The sequence below is a fragment of the Lytechinus variegatus genome, chromosome 3, assembly GCF_018143015.1.
Source record: "Lytechinus variegatus isolate NC3 chromosome 3, Lvar_3.0, whole genome shotgun sequence".
NCBI classification, from domain to species: domain Eukaryota; kingdom Metazoa; phylum Echinodermata; class Echinoidea; order Temnopleuroida; family Toxopneustidae; genus Lytechinus; species Lytechinus variegatus.
Genome location: NC_054742.1, coordinates 2,736,428 through 2,751,877, shown reverse-complemented (window position 1 = coordinate 2,751,877; position 15,450 = coordinate 2,736,428). Strand labels below are relative to the sequence as shown.

At 32.5% G+C, this 15,450-nt stretch overlaps 1 protein-coding gene across 1 annotated transcript; it reads right to left on the bottom strand.

The window, feature by feature from the left end:
* Positions 1 to 9,462: 9,462 nt before the first annotated feature.
* LOC121409983 (haloacid dehalogenase-like hydrolase domain-containing 5) lies at positions 9,463 to 13,323 on the bottom strand (the record flags this gene model as incomplete). The annotated part of the gene is given in 4 exon segments (XM_041601784.1): positions 9,463 to 10,681; positions 11,276 to 11,418; positions 12,198 to 12,243; positions 13,115 to 13,323. Coding segments are annotated over 4 exon segments (825 nt in total), but the record flags the coding sequence as incomplete, so codon positions are not given.
* Positions 13,324 to 15,450: the final 2,127 nt, after the last annotated feature.

Below are 15,450 nucleotides of genomic sequence, written 5' to 3'. Positions count from 1 at the left end.
AAAAATAGACTGAAATTGTAATGTTCTTTTGGTTATTGCTTCATATACATGACTGACTGTTTTTAATGAGCAACAGTTTCTTCAGCATCTAGTACCATTTAAAATTTGATCACTATTATTGATCAATATCTTTGGAACATTATTTACTTTCATGTCAGGCAATAGAATAGGAAAGATTTGTATGACGCTCTCTTTTGTACTCTTTTATCACTAAAAGAAAGATATAAATCATTTTGAAATATGAATTTGGATAATAATAGAGTAAAATAAACTCTGGATGTGTTTCATAAAACTGTTTGTATTTTGCACAACTTTACATATGACTTGTTACCTTTTTTTCTTGTGCTAAATAAGATATTCATATTTTTCTGTTTTGACATTATTTTGTATAGTCCAGATCATTGAGTATTTGGTATAACACATTTTCCTCCTAACAAAGCAATTTGTGATTACTCTACTAGATACAGTTTACATGTTGGAGACTGATAACATTTCAAGAGTCAAGTTGAGCAATAAAAATAGGAATAATTCTTATCCAACTTTGAAAAATATATGTAAATTATTGAATGTGATGACACATCCAAGAAAAGATCACCAGTCATGTGTATAGTCACGCATAACTTTCTAATAGCTTTAAGGATCATCTTCCAGGAACACTGCTTTTGTTGTAACTCAAGATAAAAAAAAAATGAATTGTGTTACAATTGATGTATATTTGTGTAATTTCCTCTAGTTGCTAATGATATTGACAGTTTGCATAATTATTCATTTTAATTTTGCCTTTATTGCATTCACTGATCTGTGCTAATTGAAAACAAACTTATTCTCTTTATGTAAATTGTAATTAAACAACATCTTTTAAAAATGTTTGGCAGTGTCAACATGTAAGAAATGGCTTGTTCATCTTATTAATGGTATACTGAGTCTAGTCATATGAGCCAGAATCTATTTATAGTTGATTAATCATGTTCTATTGTTTGTGTGTGCTAACATTTGTATCATTTTACCATTCCCATTTGTAAAAGGAAGTTTATGTATACAATTTTACTGATTAATTTTGTAGTACTTAATTGTTAGTGATTCATGAAAATGTTTTACATTGACTATCTTCTCATATCTAATTATCTTTAGGATATTGCTTGCCAAGAGTTTGGTTCTTGACAGGGTTTTATTTTTACATGTAGACCTACCCAACATTTTTAAATGAAATTTACAATGATGTCAAAATTCAAACATTACCGATGTATTGAATACCTTTTTTCTTTCTCCTCAAAGCTCTATTTATTTTCTTAGGAGTTATTTGTGGTCTATAACTATAAATGGCAAGTAATTCAAATTTAGATTAGTTGTTGTTGAGTGTCCCAGCTGACTAAAACTTTGTAATATGATTGCTCAGATTATTAGGGCAACTCCTGTCAAGGATTATGAGATTACTCACTAACAAAGTATGAAACACTTGATCAGGATCCCTTATAATGGAACCTTGTTATCCATGTACAAACCTTTGAGAAATTACAGAATTCAGGACCCCTTTTCATAAAGAGTTGCAGCTGTTGTAACTTTGCCATTACTGCAACTACCATGGAAACCTTGATTTTGATTGACTGCTGAGCCCTGTTGCCATGGTAGTTGCCGCAATGACACATTTACAACAGTTGTAACTCTTTATGAAACGGCCCCCTGGAGTTGACAGGGAACTTGCAGTAGAAACCTGTAAGAAAACCCCAGCCATTTAGTATGATTTCATAAATTCACTGTGGTTGCACCATTTACAGGTTGATGATAGAGATACCACATAGATCTCCCATGATTTGATAGTGATGGGATTTGTTGGTGTACAGTTGAATTTCCATTCGCCTAGAAATGAAACCATTAGAAATGAATTGAAGTTGAAGATGGACTTCCCTGAAACCAAATATAGAAATAAAACTGGTAGATTCATAGCAATAGTTGAGTAGCTTCTTTATTCTACCTTGATTGAACATTTCAGCATGTTGCCTTCTTATCGATATTGTGACATTTTCTTGGTAAATTTTCCTTGCTCAGGTATTCAATATTGTGAATTGTACAGATGTTGATTGGTTCATCTTGTGATTTATCATTAGTGAGTAAGAACAGTGAGATACATTTCTGGCACTATACCATGTAAATAATTACAAGTTCTGTACTGTTTTATGCTTTATTGTAAAACCCTTTCATGGCAGCAGTCTTGCGGTTTGTGAATTACAGGGAATAATTTTCCTCGTATCGCATCATCGCAGTTTGATCCACATTTTTTAAAAGACTGCTATGCATAAAAGTCTTTTGTATAGCACATTTTACATGGGACCGTACAGATGATAGCTTTTCTCTTATGACCAAAAAAATGCTATTCAAATTTGTAAAACAAAATTATTCCCTGTTTTACATCAATTCTGATGTCACCCCTACCCCATCCCCCCAAATAAAAGAATAACCCAGTTATACAAATATGTAGTGTACACTGTATCAAATTCTGTCTTACAGTGTGAGTGTCATGAGCAAGTAATTTTTGCAGGGATATAATATCTATAGATTTTTTTAATTCTAGTGTCTGTAGGAATAAATTATGATTTTTTTCTGTCCAAATGATATTTATTTTCAATCACTTCTTGCCCATTCTCTCCATTCCATTGCTACAGCTTTGCAATAGAAATGAAGCATTATGTTTGCTAATTCAACTTTGCTTTGAAACTAACTTCTGTCATGCAAGGGTTGTAATATACAATTCAACCTTTGTATCAGAAATTTACTAAGCTGTGTCATTAAATGATTGATTTTTTTTTCAAGAAAGTTAGCATAGTGCAGAATGCATAATCTAGTGGCAATGTATGAGTTTATTGTTATTTTGAAACAAGGCATAACAATTTGCCTTCACTTCTGTTTGTGACAAGTTATCCTTAATATACATGTACTGTAACTTTAATTTGTGTGAGGATCAAGGCATCTCTTTTTTTTATCTTCACATACAATTTGCTTTTACTTCTTATGTTTCAGAAAATGTGGATTTCATATCACATATTGATGATTTTTTTTTTGTATTAATGACTAGATGAGTAGACAAGTCTAGAATGTGGAAATATGACAATTTCTACAGTCTACCGGCTATTAATATGATGCAATTATGTTTAACAGTGATATTGTTGCTTTGGCGCATAATGATACAAAAATTACATAAGTTTGAAGTGAAGTGATAAACCCAGTTTAAACCTGATGTAAATATTTTCCTAATATTGAACACAATATGATAGTTTGAATTAGTGATGTATTTGAAAGCAAATTTATTGCTTTCATACTTGTATCATTTCCTCCAAGTAATGGTGTGAATTTCATAACTAAATCACGAGTTTTCTTACTCATTTTAAACTCACCTTTCCTATAAAAAAAGTGAGATGTCTATTCCGCATTGTTGTAAATGTGGCGTGTGACATTTGCTCATATACAGTTATTTCAGAGGTTATGAAAAATAATATTGTGTGAAAATCTGATGTAGATAATAAGGCTGAATACTTGAATCTGTGTAATGTGTACAGTCTTGCCAGTAAATAGTTGATATTCTATGATTCAGGTGGGCATTTTAAGTGTTTGCAGTTTTTTTTCTCAAATGATCTAAAAGCAGTGATATATTTATTTAAAGTAACATGTTTCAAAGTGGAATCGGAGACAAAGCATTGAAAAAAAAAACAATCCTCTGATGTTGGTCTTTGGATTTAATTAGTTTCCATAGGTCAACTTATCCTTTTTTATATGGATTCATCTCTTGTAAAATGAATTGAGTTTTGAAGTTCAGACCCATATTCTGTAGTCAGTGCTATGTACATGTAGTATGGCAGAATGTTGATGTAGATTCATTTATACATGTAAAGACATAACTTGAATTGAACCAAGGCTACTAAAACGCTTGTGTTATAGATAAAAAAAAAACCCAGGCTACTGAAACACTGAAAAAATACAGATACAAAAAGCACAACTACATCGCATGTTAGATTTTGTCTTCCAGTTTTATAGGCTTTTACATATGAATGAAAACACACATGCAAAATGTTTGTCATACCCCTGTCATGAGAGAATGTGTAAGAATGTATTCTATGCCACAAATATTCCAGATTGTGTTTCTGTCATTGTTTATACATATGTATTTTGGTATTTCAACATTCATTCTTTGCATTCTAAAAAAAATTTATCAGGTTAATGTGTGGTAGCACTTTTTAAGTATTTATACTCTATTTTTTCCCAGGGGGGGGGGGGGTTGTTTTGATCTAGCTATACAGGGCTATCAACTAGTGTTGTCAGCTGGTCTGGGGTTTGAATGAAATCCTGGCTGTCTTAGCTCCAGAACAAAATTTCTGGTATCAGTTTTGTGAGAACTTTGCTTTAGCAGAAAAAGTCTAAACTTCATTAGCTCTAATTATTTTATAGAAATCAAAACTCAGCCTTGTAATGCATGGGACAAAATTTTCTTATATTTTTCTTCTTGTAATGATCAACTCAAATCATTTAGTACACAAGTCTTACTGTGCAAATTATTTTATTAACTATGGTAAATTGACATCCATAGTATTACCATGGAAACAGTTGTTTGGATTAGCTGCATGTTACCATGATATAGATTTAATAATATTAAAGCAAAGTCATGTATACTAAGTTTTTGTGCAATAGGGCCCTTGAATTCAATTGAACACAAGTTGACAAGCTTTTAAGCCAAGTTTTCACTTAAATACTTACTATAAGTGACTAAATTGGTGGTATGATCCTATTAAAGCTGTCTTGATGCTAAACCTCATTCAACATGCACTGAAACACCATTTCATAAAAATGTTATCAGTACTAGTCTACATACTAAGATTCTGTCACAAATTATGTCCTAGCCAATCATTCATAGCCTCACAGGGAACTGATTGATGTGTTCTTTCTCAGCGTACAACTCGTGTTGGTGCAGTAACGCCCTTAGCACCACACTTAAGCGTATTGCATGAGCATAGAAACGCCCTTAGGAAAGTGCATAAGGGCATTGCGCAAGGGCGTTTCTGCACCAGTGGGGTGTGCGAAGGACATTCCTGCACCGACACGACACAACAAACGGCTTCTTTCCTACTTCTTTGTCCTACTGAGTCACTGGCAGTGCCTCTCAACGTTGGGACGGGCTTCATATTCACATACACATGATTTTATATACACATCTTGAAGGCACTTTGATGAGAATATTTTCTATATGTAATTATTATCTTCATAGCGTTACCTTGTTTTAATTAGGCTGGTAGTATTTATAATGGAGTCTGACATTTTCGGTTAATTTATTTGTAGTAAAGATGGTAGTTAAGTTAACTAAGTTATCGAGTTTGGTAAGTTTAATTAAGTTAAGTAGTTAAGTTTTGTAGTGTAAAGTGTTTAGAGAATTTTAATAGACACTATATAAATTTTGAATCATTATTCAAAACAAGATTTATTACAGGAGGGTTTCCAGTAAATTGAAGACAGTGTAGAATGATCATTCTCACATATCATGTTCACTGTATTATCTAAAACATGTTTATCATTATGTGTTGTGTACTTTTTGAGAAATATCAAGTGGTTTATTTTTTATTCTAACCAAGCTTTCCTATTTCACATCTGCAGGTACCTGTAAAAATATTTCAAGTGATTACACTCTGATTGGCACTCTTGTAGAGATTTTCCAGGTGCAAGAAGCATTATACTGGAATATGTTGAAGATTACTGTCTACAAAATATATTTTGCGTTTCTTCCAATTTTCTACAAATATTTGCTCAAACCTTATGGTATTGGTGTTATTCATAATGTGGTTAGGTAGTGGTACGAAACATTTTAATTGAAATTCGCAGGTTCAGATTAAAAGTCTACTTCAAAATCAGAATAGATAAGCCATCAGTTAAAAAACTCATTTGATTTGAGTGACTGCCCTTTCATATGGTAAAAAATCGTAATATGAATGATTCCAGTCACAATTACAATAGCAATCATCAATACAATGATTTAAGATTCATGTGTGAAAAGGCCCTGAGTTTTTCAAGTACCTTAGTATGTTTTCATATTCAGCCATAGCTCTGGTGTTTATCATGTAACTTGTACTGTAATACAACTCTACTTTTATACAAAACATTTAATCAGTTTATATGAAAACATGTGAATATTGATATATAAAACAAGCTCATTTTGTAATGATTATTGAATTTTACCCTAAGTGTGAAGAAGCAATGCTATTGCATTGTAGAGTAGACAAACTGGAGCCCTTATGCCAAAATGTCATGTATTTCAAATTGTAAGGCTGATTTGTATATTTTATAGTAATAGGACTCTTAAATAATATTTACTCTTGAAATGAGTACTACAATAAGCTTTCAAGGATATGTTGCTCATTTGTATCGCATGTTTTGACTTCCAGAGCAACTTGAGTGAAATCATTTCCTTGCAAACATTCCGATCTTATACCTAGGGCATGTTTTATCACTTATTCTGTATAGTATTGGTATCAGTACTTTTAACTGGGCTGACTGTTATTGACTAAGTTACATACCATGGACAATGTCAGTAAATACATGAAATAAATTGCACATAGATTGCATTTTGTGGATCAATTGAATGTATTTATGTTATTATAATTTAAATGATATTGCAGACATGAATGAAAGCATGTTATTGTATGTATGGGGATGTGGGTTTGTAGACAAAGAGAGGTATGTGTGTGGTTGAGGGTTTTTTCAAGGTTTATGATGAACGACTTGTTTTTCTTAAAGCATTATAAATACAGGTAACTTTGCCAAGGTCAACCTTCCAAAAGTCAAATAATTGCCCAAGTCGAAACAATTTTAGACCAGTTTATTGAAAATGTGTTATATTTCTCTAATCCCAAGAGATTTGACTTAAGCAGAGTTACCTGGATGTCTAATTTTATATGAAATATATTTCTGAAAAAAATGGTAATTGAATACAATTGGTATAAAATATGGCAGAGCAGCTGAAAGTCATATCACAAATCATTCATTACCATTTCATTTTTTTATATAGATATTCTTTTAACTTTCATTGGTTTGTTTCTCTAATTATCAGATTAAAAAAAATAACATCTGGATATACTCACCCTTCACAAGGATGCATCATAAAAAGTAGAAGCGAATAAAAAGTAGAAGCGAAAGACGGCTCAATATAATAAAATGATAATTTTATTTGCAGTTTACCCTTTTCATAAGGCTAGTTTGTACAGAATACTTGTTAGCATATTACAAATATTTGCATGTTAGCTTCTAAAAGCAAAACACAGGCACATGGTTGCATCATGATAAGAACAAGACAATATATTGTCTAGATGGTTAAAACATTACAGCAATATACGGGGTATACTAAAGAATAAGTTAAAATAGTCCCATGATACATAAGATGTCCTGAGGTAATACTCCCTTTACTTTATCTTGTAACATAGAACAGGGGAAAAAGATACATGTTAGGAAAAAGATAAGTATTTTTTATAGTGCAATAAAAGATTGCACTTATTAAACAAGAAAATTTTAAGCATGATGGCAAAATGTGAAATCAAATCCATTTTAAGTTTGATGATAATGATATATAATGCTTTACACATTCAATGACTTTAAAAGAAGTAATCCGAACAAAAGAAAAAAAATTAAATGGTGTTTGAGTTCTTTTTTCAATTAAATAATATGTTTGCAACTGCAGTTGGTTCAATCAAATGACGACATGGATGAGTTTGTGCAGCAAAATTTAATTCATCTATTACTGTCTGATCTGAAATATATTTGAATAAGAGACAATGCTATCATAAAATATGGGTTTAATGATATCTGCCTTAACTCACTACTGATATTTTATTCAAAAGATATGCTATACAAATTGGGGTATCAAAAAAGTAATATTTAGTTTGTCGAAAAATGGATTCAACTCCACAAGGGCATAAAGGAATAACCTTGTTTACCTAAACATCCACGTAGTATCATGGATTTACATTAACAAATACTGAACTGAATATGAACTGCAAATAACAGGGTTGAGGAAAACGTACAAATTAAACAAAGTAGACTTTGCTGGACAAATTGGTGATAAATTATCATGTCCTTTAAAAAACAATAAAAGATAAGCTATAAAATTGTTGAATTACAATACATTATGTCTTCAACAGCACAACAACCATGGAAAAATAATACACCAGTATACTGTAATGTGCACACCAGGGGCCTGTTGCATAAAACTTTTTACCTGAGAAAACTCTGGTAAGAACTGAAAACTAAGGTTAGTCTGATTTCTGCCATTGAGTTTAACACAGGACAAAAACTCAGGTAAAATCAACCTGAGTTTTCTCAGGTAAAAAGTTTTATGCAACGGGCCCCAGCTATCATTCAAAGTTTACCGGGTTTTCAAGGAAGCATGATTTCTAAACCTATCTTAGGCATCAACCCCTCTAGTTTTTTTCTCCACAGGCAAACAGTTATTATTTTTACTTCTTTAAATGATATCTGGCAACCATGATAATATTTTATATAAATCTATATATATTATGTACAGTAGTTTTTAATAATAAATATATTTCAAAACTACAAACTATTTCTTCAGCACATCCAATTTTCTTATGTGCTACACTTGTTCCCTCATTTCATAAAATGTGCACTCTTCTTTGGCATCAACAAGCCTTGAGCAGAAAACGGCAACTAAGCATAAAATGCATGTTTCCAAGATATTCTAGCTCTTAACCTCTCTCTTTCTCGATCTATCATCTCTTACAAGATTTCATGACTATGTCCAATCCCTACAATATATCACTACATCAAGTTTGCGCACTATTAGAATTGATACCCTGCATGTGTGACAACGTATTTACCATCCCTCTAAATTCTTTTTAAAAGTCTGACAAAATCAGGTAATAAATCTAACACTGATGACTTAATAAAACATTGCAAGTCAAAACTTTCAAAAGAGCCATAAGAAATGAAAACTTGGCTGTAATATCATACATGGTTCTAATCCTCATTCCACACTCAATCGGAATGTAACCAAATATGTTTTTTCTATTATATTTTTTATCGTTATGTGCTATCATTAATGAAATTGTATTTGAAATTGCGGAACACTTAATATTCAAACCAAACTAGCACATCAATGATTTGGTGCTCATCCATCATCTTACACAAAATTCAACACAATTTCTAATTTCAGCCCAGTTGACACTGTAGTGAATTATATTGGTGACATAAATTGAGGAAACAGAATTGAAACTGATGAAGAAATGACTAAATGGAAGAAGAATCAATATCAGTCAACAAATAAAGAAGAGGCATTTTCTGTGATTTATGACTAAATTTCGCGTTAAATAGCGTAAATAATTTTCTACTCAAAATCGGTCAACAAGTAAAGAAGAAGCATTTTTACGTGAATTTTGAAAAATGTTCATAAATTAGCATAATTAATGAGTTTTAAAATTCTGTGCAGAAGTTTTGAATCCCCACCTAGTGCTATCATATATAGCAAACAGAATTAAAATCGGACTTGAAATGACGAAGAAATTGTGGATGGACGACAGATGATGGATGCCATGGCATTGGGCCGGATGAGCTAAAAATTGTGAAGTTTAATGAAAACAATCGATTTTAACAAAAATGAAATTTAATTTGCTGAAAAAAAGGGAATAGAAAAAGAATATATATTTACAGTGTTGCTAGCACGTTAGTGAACCCCATCAGAAAAAGACAACAACACTACAATGTCCGGTGAGCCTTGAGAAACAAACTGAATTGAATGAAATATTTATCACTTGACTTCACAAATAAATATCTAAAAGATGACAGAACTTGAACACATTTTGAATATTTTCATTTTCTGGTGGGGTTCATCAACTTTTTAGCACCACTATATATAGTCAAAATAGTAATTTGCAAATGTTTCATGGAACAGGGTCTTGGGGAGTGTATTTGTACAGTTGAGGGAATTAAGCTGCCAAAAATAGGAAAGTCTAATGACAGCTAGGATGCCACAAAAAACCAAAATAAAGTATCATCTAAAAGGACATTGGCATGCACTCATTTGAAATATTAAAATGCTCTCAATCATTCTTCATCTTTATTGGGGTTTACTATAGAGGAGTACGTATTCCATTCTCAATGCGCACACACACGTACATCGAAACACCTCCACTAACACTGAAAGCCCACAAGTGTCGAACAATAGAAAATATTTGGTGAAGTGACAACATAGTAAATGAATCCTGACAAGGGTCAAGAAAATTTTTCAATCTTGAATATCTCTTCTATTGCCTCTAATACATCTTGGACTTCAATGGAAGGTCGTAGAAGGTCAGGATCATGTTTAAAGTCCCTGTGGCCATGATCAAGATCAAGGTCTGAATCACGTTCTATCTTCTCCACACTGTCTCTTTTAGAGTACACACCAGTACATACAAGGATCGACTCGATGCTTTCAGCTCCTTCTTCTGCAATGATGTCATTCCAGTCTTTGTCTAGGTTAATCGAGGAGTCATGGAAATCACTGCCGGGCGTACCGCCAAGGGAAGGTCTGTATTTGTCACCAGGGTCGTTCATGGAGCTACCTATGCTCATGGACTTCTTTACACGGCTCATGTTCATGTACGTCAGGTAATGGTTGTAAAGATTAGCACCGTAGATGTCTGTCATTGGGTTGTCACTGAACAGAGAGAGACATATACAGAAACTGTATAAACATCATTCTAAATTTGATATTTCTATACAGGGCATATTGGATAATGTAAAGGTATCTGAAACTATAAAAAGTCTAAAATACCTATGGTAATCATATAATCATTGTGCATCAATAAAGCATCTCAGAAAAGTACAGCAAAACTTAATATTGTCTAAAAATACACTAAATTAAAATGAATTTTAAAGAGCCATTGACACGTTATGGTATCATATCAAATTAGCTTCTTGCTAAGATTTCAAAGAACCATGGTAAAAATTAAGGACTCTCAGTAGTGTCCAATCTGTCAGACTTGAGTGCTTTACAACAACCCATTATCAGGCTAGGTTGAGGAGGAAACGTGAACCAAAAAGGCACTAAGGAAGGGGGGGGGGGGAGCAGAGGCACTTGCTGCAAGGTGTAAGGTAACTTCATCCACACCACCCCGTCCACATAGCCAAACTTAGAACATATCTCTTTATTCTAGAAACCTTCCCCATAGCAACCCATATCCACAGGGATAAAACTAGTTTTAAAATTTGGACTGGACTTTTATTATCTATCCTTATTGTGGAAACTTACCCAATAGCATAAAGTGTCCTCACACTTTGTTGAATGCCCATAGTCCTAGCTTGTTGCTTGAGTACATGCTCAGCATAGTGGTATGTGATCTGACTTGGCTTCCCTGTCAACACCGTGTATCTAAGATCATGCCCTGTTACTTTCTATAAAATACAAGGTAATAGAACAAAATAAATACAACAAAGTAAGTGTACACTTTTATACCTAAGATGGAATCACAAATCATTTCTAATCAGCTCCAAGTCACAAACTATAGACGCATGTGCACTGGAGAATGTGTACATTTTCTTAAGCATACATGTACACTATGAATTAATTTTGATCTTTTTTCATATTTGGGAATATTGATCCCTTGAAATACTTGTGTACTGTCCCCATGATGAAGTATGGACTAGTACCATTATGATAGTGAAAACTACTTGCCACTTGAGCACTCTGCAGAAAATACATTGTCATTATACAAGACATAAATCTCACAAGACTCCTTTAATGCACAATAAAACTTGTTATAATCCCATCATTAGATATATAAATGTAATAATTCTGTTTAATCCCTCTCAAATTTATGACAAATAAATATTCTGGCATGTGGTGCCATCTGCCATTCAAAGTTCAACTAGGAGAGCAAACATCTAATCTGTATCGATTTCAAGTGCTCACAAAAAAAGATGAGCAAACTCATACATGGGATGGCAGAGAGTTCAATATGAATATGGAATTAACTGTTTGAAACCAAGCTAACGGCAATCATAAGTAAATAATATTGTGTATACCTTGTAATCAAGAACTTGCTGGTTCAATGGAGGTTTATTGCATTTCACATGTGACAATTCCCATTATTTGCTGTAACATTACCAATAACTATTCAGAGTGTGCATGGGAAGTGTTAACTAGTTTTAAAGTAATTCAAAATATTGGTTACCTTGTACAGTGCTTCTAGACAAAGGAGAAATGAACCATGTCCCAACCTGAATAAAAACATACGAGGTAGAAATGCAAGAGCTTTAATAGTTTATATCAAACAGCATGAGTACAGACTTCATGAAAAAAAAGAAAAAAAAAGGTGTGTCACAGAAAGGCCCATTGCGCTAGTAATCTATCAACAGAATGCAGCTTAGACAACAAAATTCACGTCAACTTTGTTATGACTTTGAGACTTGCAAAAGATGAACATAAAACTGTGACATTAGCATGTGTATGATCATTATCATTGTTATATGCAAATATAATAAGACAAGAATGATCACTCATTTACACAAAACCAAAATACAATACATGCATATCATCTATTTATCTATCATTGGTGAGGATGGTCCAACAAATCTGAATGTTTTCTTTGAATATCAATTTACCCCCCCCCCCTATAAAATATGAAACAAATATTTTTTGCTTAAAAATACTTCTTTTCATGGCAAAGTTGGAACAAAGAGAGGACTAGAGTATGAGGGCCTACATTGAATTTGGGCAAACATTCATCTACTTTATATTTAGCTGTATTTACTTTACAATCATCATTTAAAAATCATCATATATCTGGTTAATGACCGATAACAGCAAAGCAGTGGCATGTACCAAAGCAAACAACACATACAAGTGACTAATCAAACTAAGGTGATAAACAGAAATAAAAATGGGGGATATCTCCAAAGGGATACCGACTATAATATTTCACTGCTTGGATCTATCTGATGTCTGTAAAGCAAGATTACTCATATGCAGTAAGTCACTATCTGGGGACATGAAATGTCAAGTGCTGTTAGCTCATGTTCTCCAAAATTCTGTTTCTGTTTTTTTTTTTATATGTTATTCTCTCTCTTAGCAAACAACCCAGAAACTAACCTTGGTAGATGTGCCTCGGCCATCCACAGGAGATCCATATTACAGCCTAAGATTGGGATATGTGGCCGTGGTACTGTTAAAGGTTTGAGTTCCAACTGACCGTCTGTCATCAACACATCAAGAATGAGCTGTAAGTTGGTCTCCCACCTTACTGGTTCACCAAATAGTACTACAGCTTCTATCGGTGGTAATATTCTCTCTGTGGATGGCTGCATATAGTGAAAGATTGATAAATGAGATTTAAAGCTATAACAAGGAGAGAATAGCTCCTGAAATATTCAATGTTTCAATTCATTTTTCACACTTGGGGCATCATCAAATAGATTTAAATGCCAATCCTAATACAAATTAAGACCTTGAAATAAATGGGGGGAAAAAATCAATATATTATACATGATTTCATGAAAATTTCAAATTTTCCTCTTTTAGTGATCATAGTTTGGCTTATTTTTGAACATATGATGTAGATAAATTCAATAATAAAATAATTGATTTTCCTCCTTCATTACTGAACAAGATAAACGCATGTATATATATATATACATATATATATATATACAGTGCGTCCCACAAAAAACGAAACCGAGATTTATCGATGATTTATCATAACTTAATCACAAATACAATAGACAAATGACCTACCATTTTAAAGCTTACAATCTCCTCTTTTACCTGAAATTACTAAGATTATTTCTCATTCACGCATGAGTGAGCAAAAACAATTTGAAAAGGGGATACCAAAAAGTCACTTGGCGGGCCGTATCTGTTTTTTAAAAAGAAAACCACACTTTCAGAAAGTTCAATATCTGGTCTTTTATTTGATACCCCAATTACAGAAAATGGTCAAGAAATAACAAAGTTCTGGTTATTTGAAATAAGGCTTGAACTTCAATAATTTCATAAAATGAAAAAGTTTTACAGGCCCCCGTTCAAACTCACTCGACACTTCGTTTTGTTGACGATCAACCATGCATTAAATCTTTTGTTACCATGCGATAGCTTCTGTGGGACACCGGTGAAAACACGCTTATTTAATGAAATTATGGAAATACAAGCATTATTTCAAAGGTTCATAACTTTTTTAATTCTTGACCATTTTTTGTGATTAAGGTATCAAAGAAAAGAGCAGATATTGAACTTTTTAGACATGTGATTTTCTTTTTGAAATTCAGATACCCCCCGCCAAATGAATTTTTGTCATCCTTTCTTCGAATTGTTTTTGCTCACTCATGCGTGAATGAAGAATAATCTAAGTAATACCAGATGAAAGGGGAGATTCTAAGCTTTACATTGGTAGGTCATTTGTCTATTTTATTTATGATTAAGTTATGATAAATTATCGCTAAATCTCGGTTTCGTTTTTTCTGGGACGCACTGTATATATATATATACTTTTTTAACAGCAGAGATTAAGTAATACCTACCATTAACTATTTCACAGTGTAAAATACAAAAGAACATTTTTTTTCTTTAAAATGAAATTGTCAGCATACATGTATCCCTCTCTTTCAAAAATTAATTCAGCAGGACTTCAGTTGAAATATAACTTGTTACAAAACATGGCCATTAGATTCTGCATGTTTTTCCAAATGTTTCAAAATTAGAATTTCTCCACTAACAGTTACCACTTAAAATGACTGAATTTGTAATATTGTGATGTGATTTGACTGAATACCTAGAAAATTATTTAAAAAATAACTTCTCCTTTTTTTTTCAATCTAAGGATAAATCAATTTGTTATTGGTGCTTGTGATTCATTCTACTGTTTTCCCATGCTCAAACAACTAATTAATGACTATTTCCTTAAAAGTACATCAGTATGTGTTTATGTTACTTCCTCTGGGAACACTTTGCAGAGAGCACATGTTCATTACTAACAAGGTGATAATAATGTACTTCTTAAGTTTTTCCTGTCCTATTTTGAAAACAAATATAGGGAATGTGTTCATAATCCATGCTCTCTGTTTTCTCAGATTAACAATGAATATGTTTTCAGAAAAAGAATGACCAGGATAGTAAAGGTGCAGTCTGATTATACAAGAGCACTTTTAACATGTATTGCATGTACCCATAATAAAGAACTTGTGGTTTAAAGTCATTTTAATTATTATTCTTTTGACCTGAGGTTATGAAAATTTTCAAATAAATGAATTATCAAAACTCACTGTGGAAATTGCTATCGCAACCTTTCAATAGTACGGTTATCAAAAGGTTTTTTTTTTACATTAAGTCCAAGATAATTCAATCCAATAGAAATGATGTTTGATGGGAGAGCATAAAAATTTGAGACTAAGCTACAAACAACTTACAAATATTCAAGACAGACTTAACACACC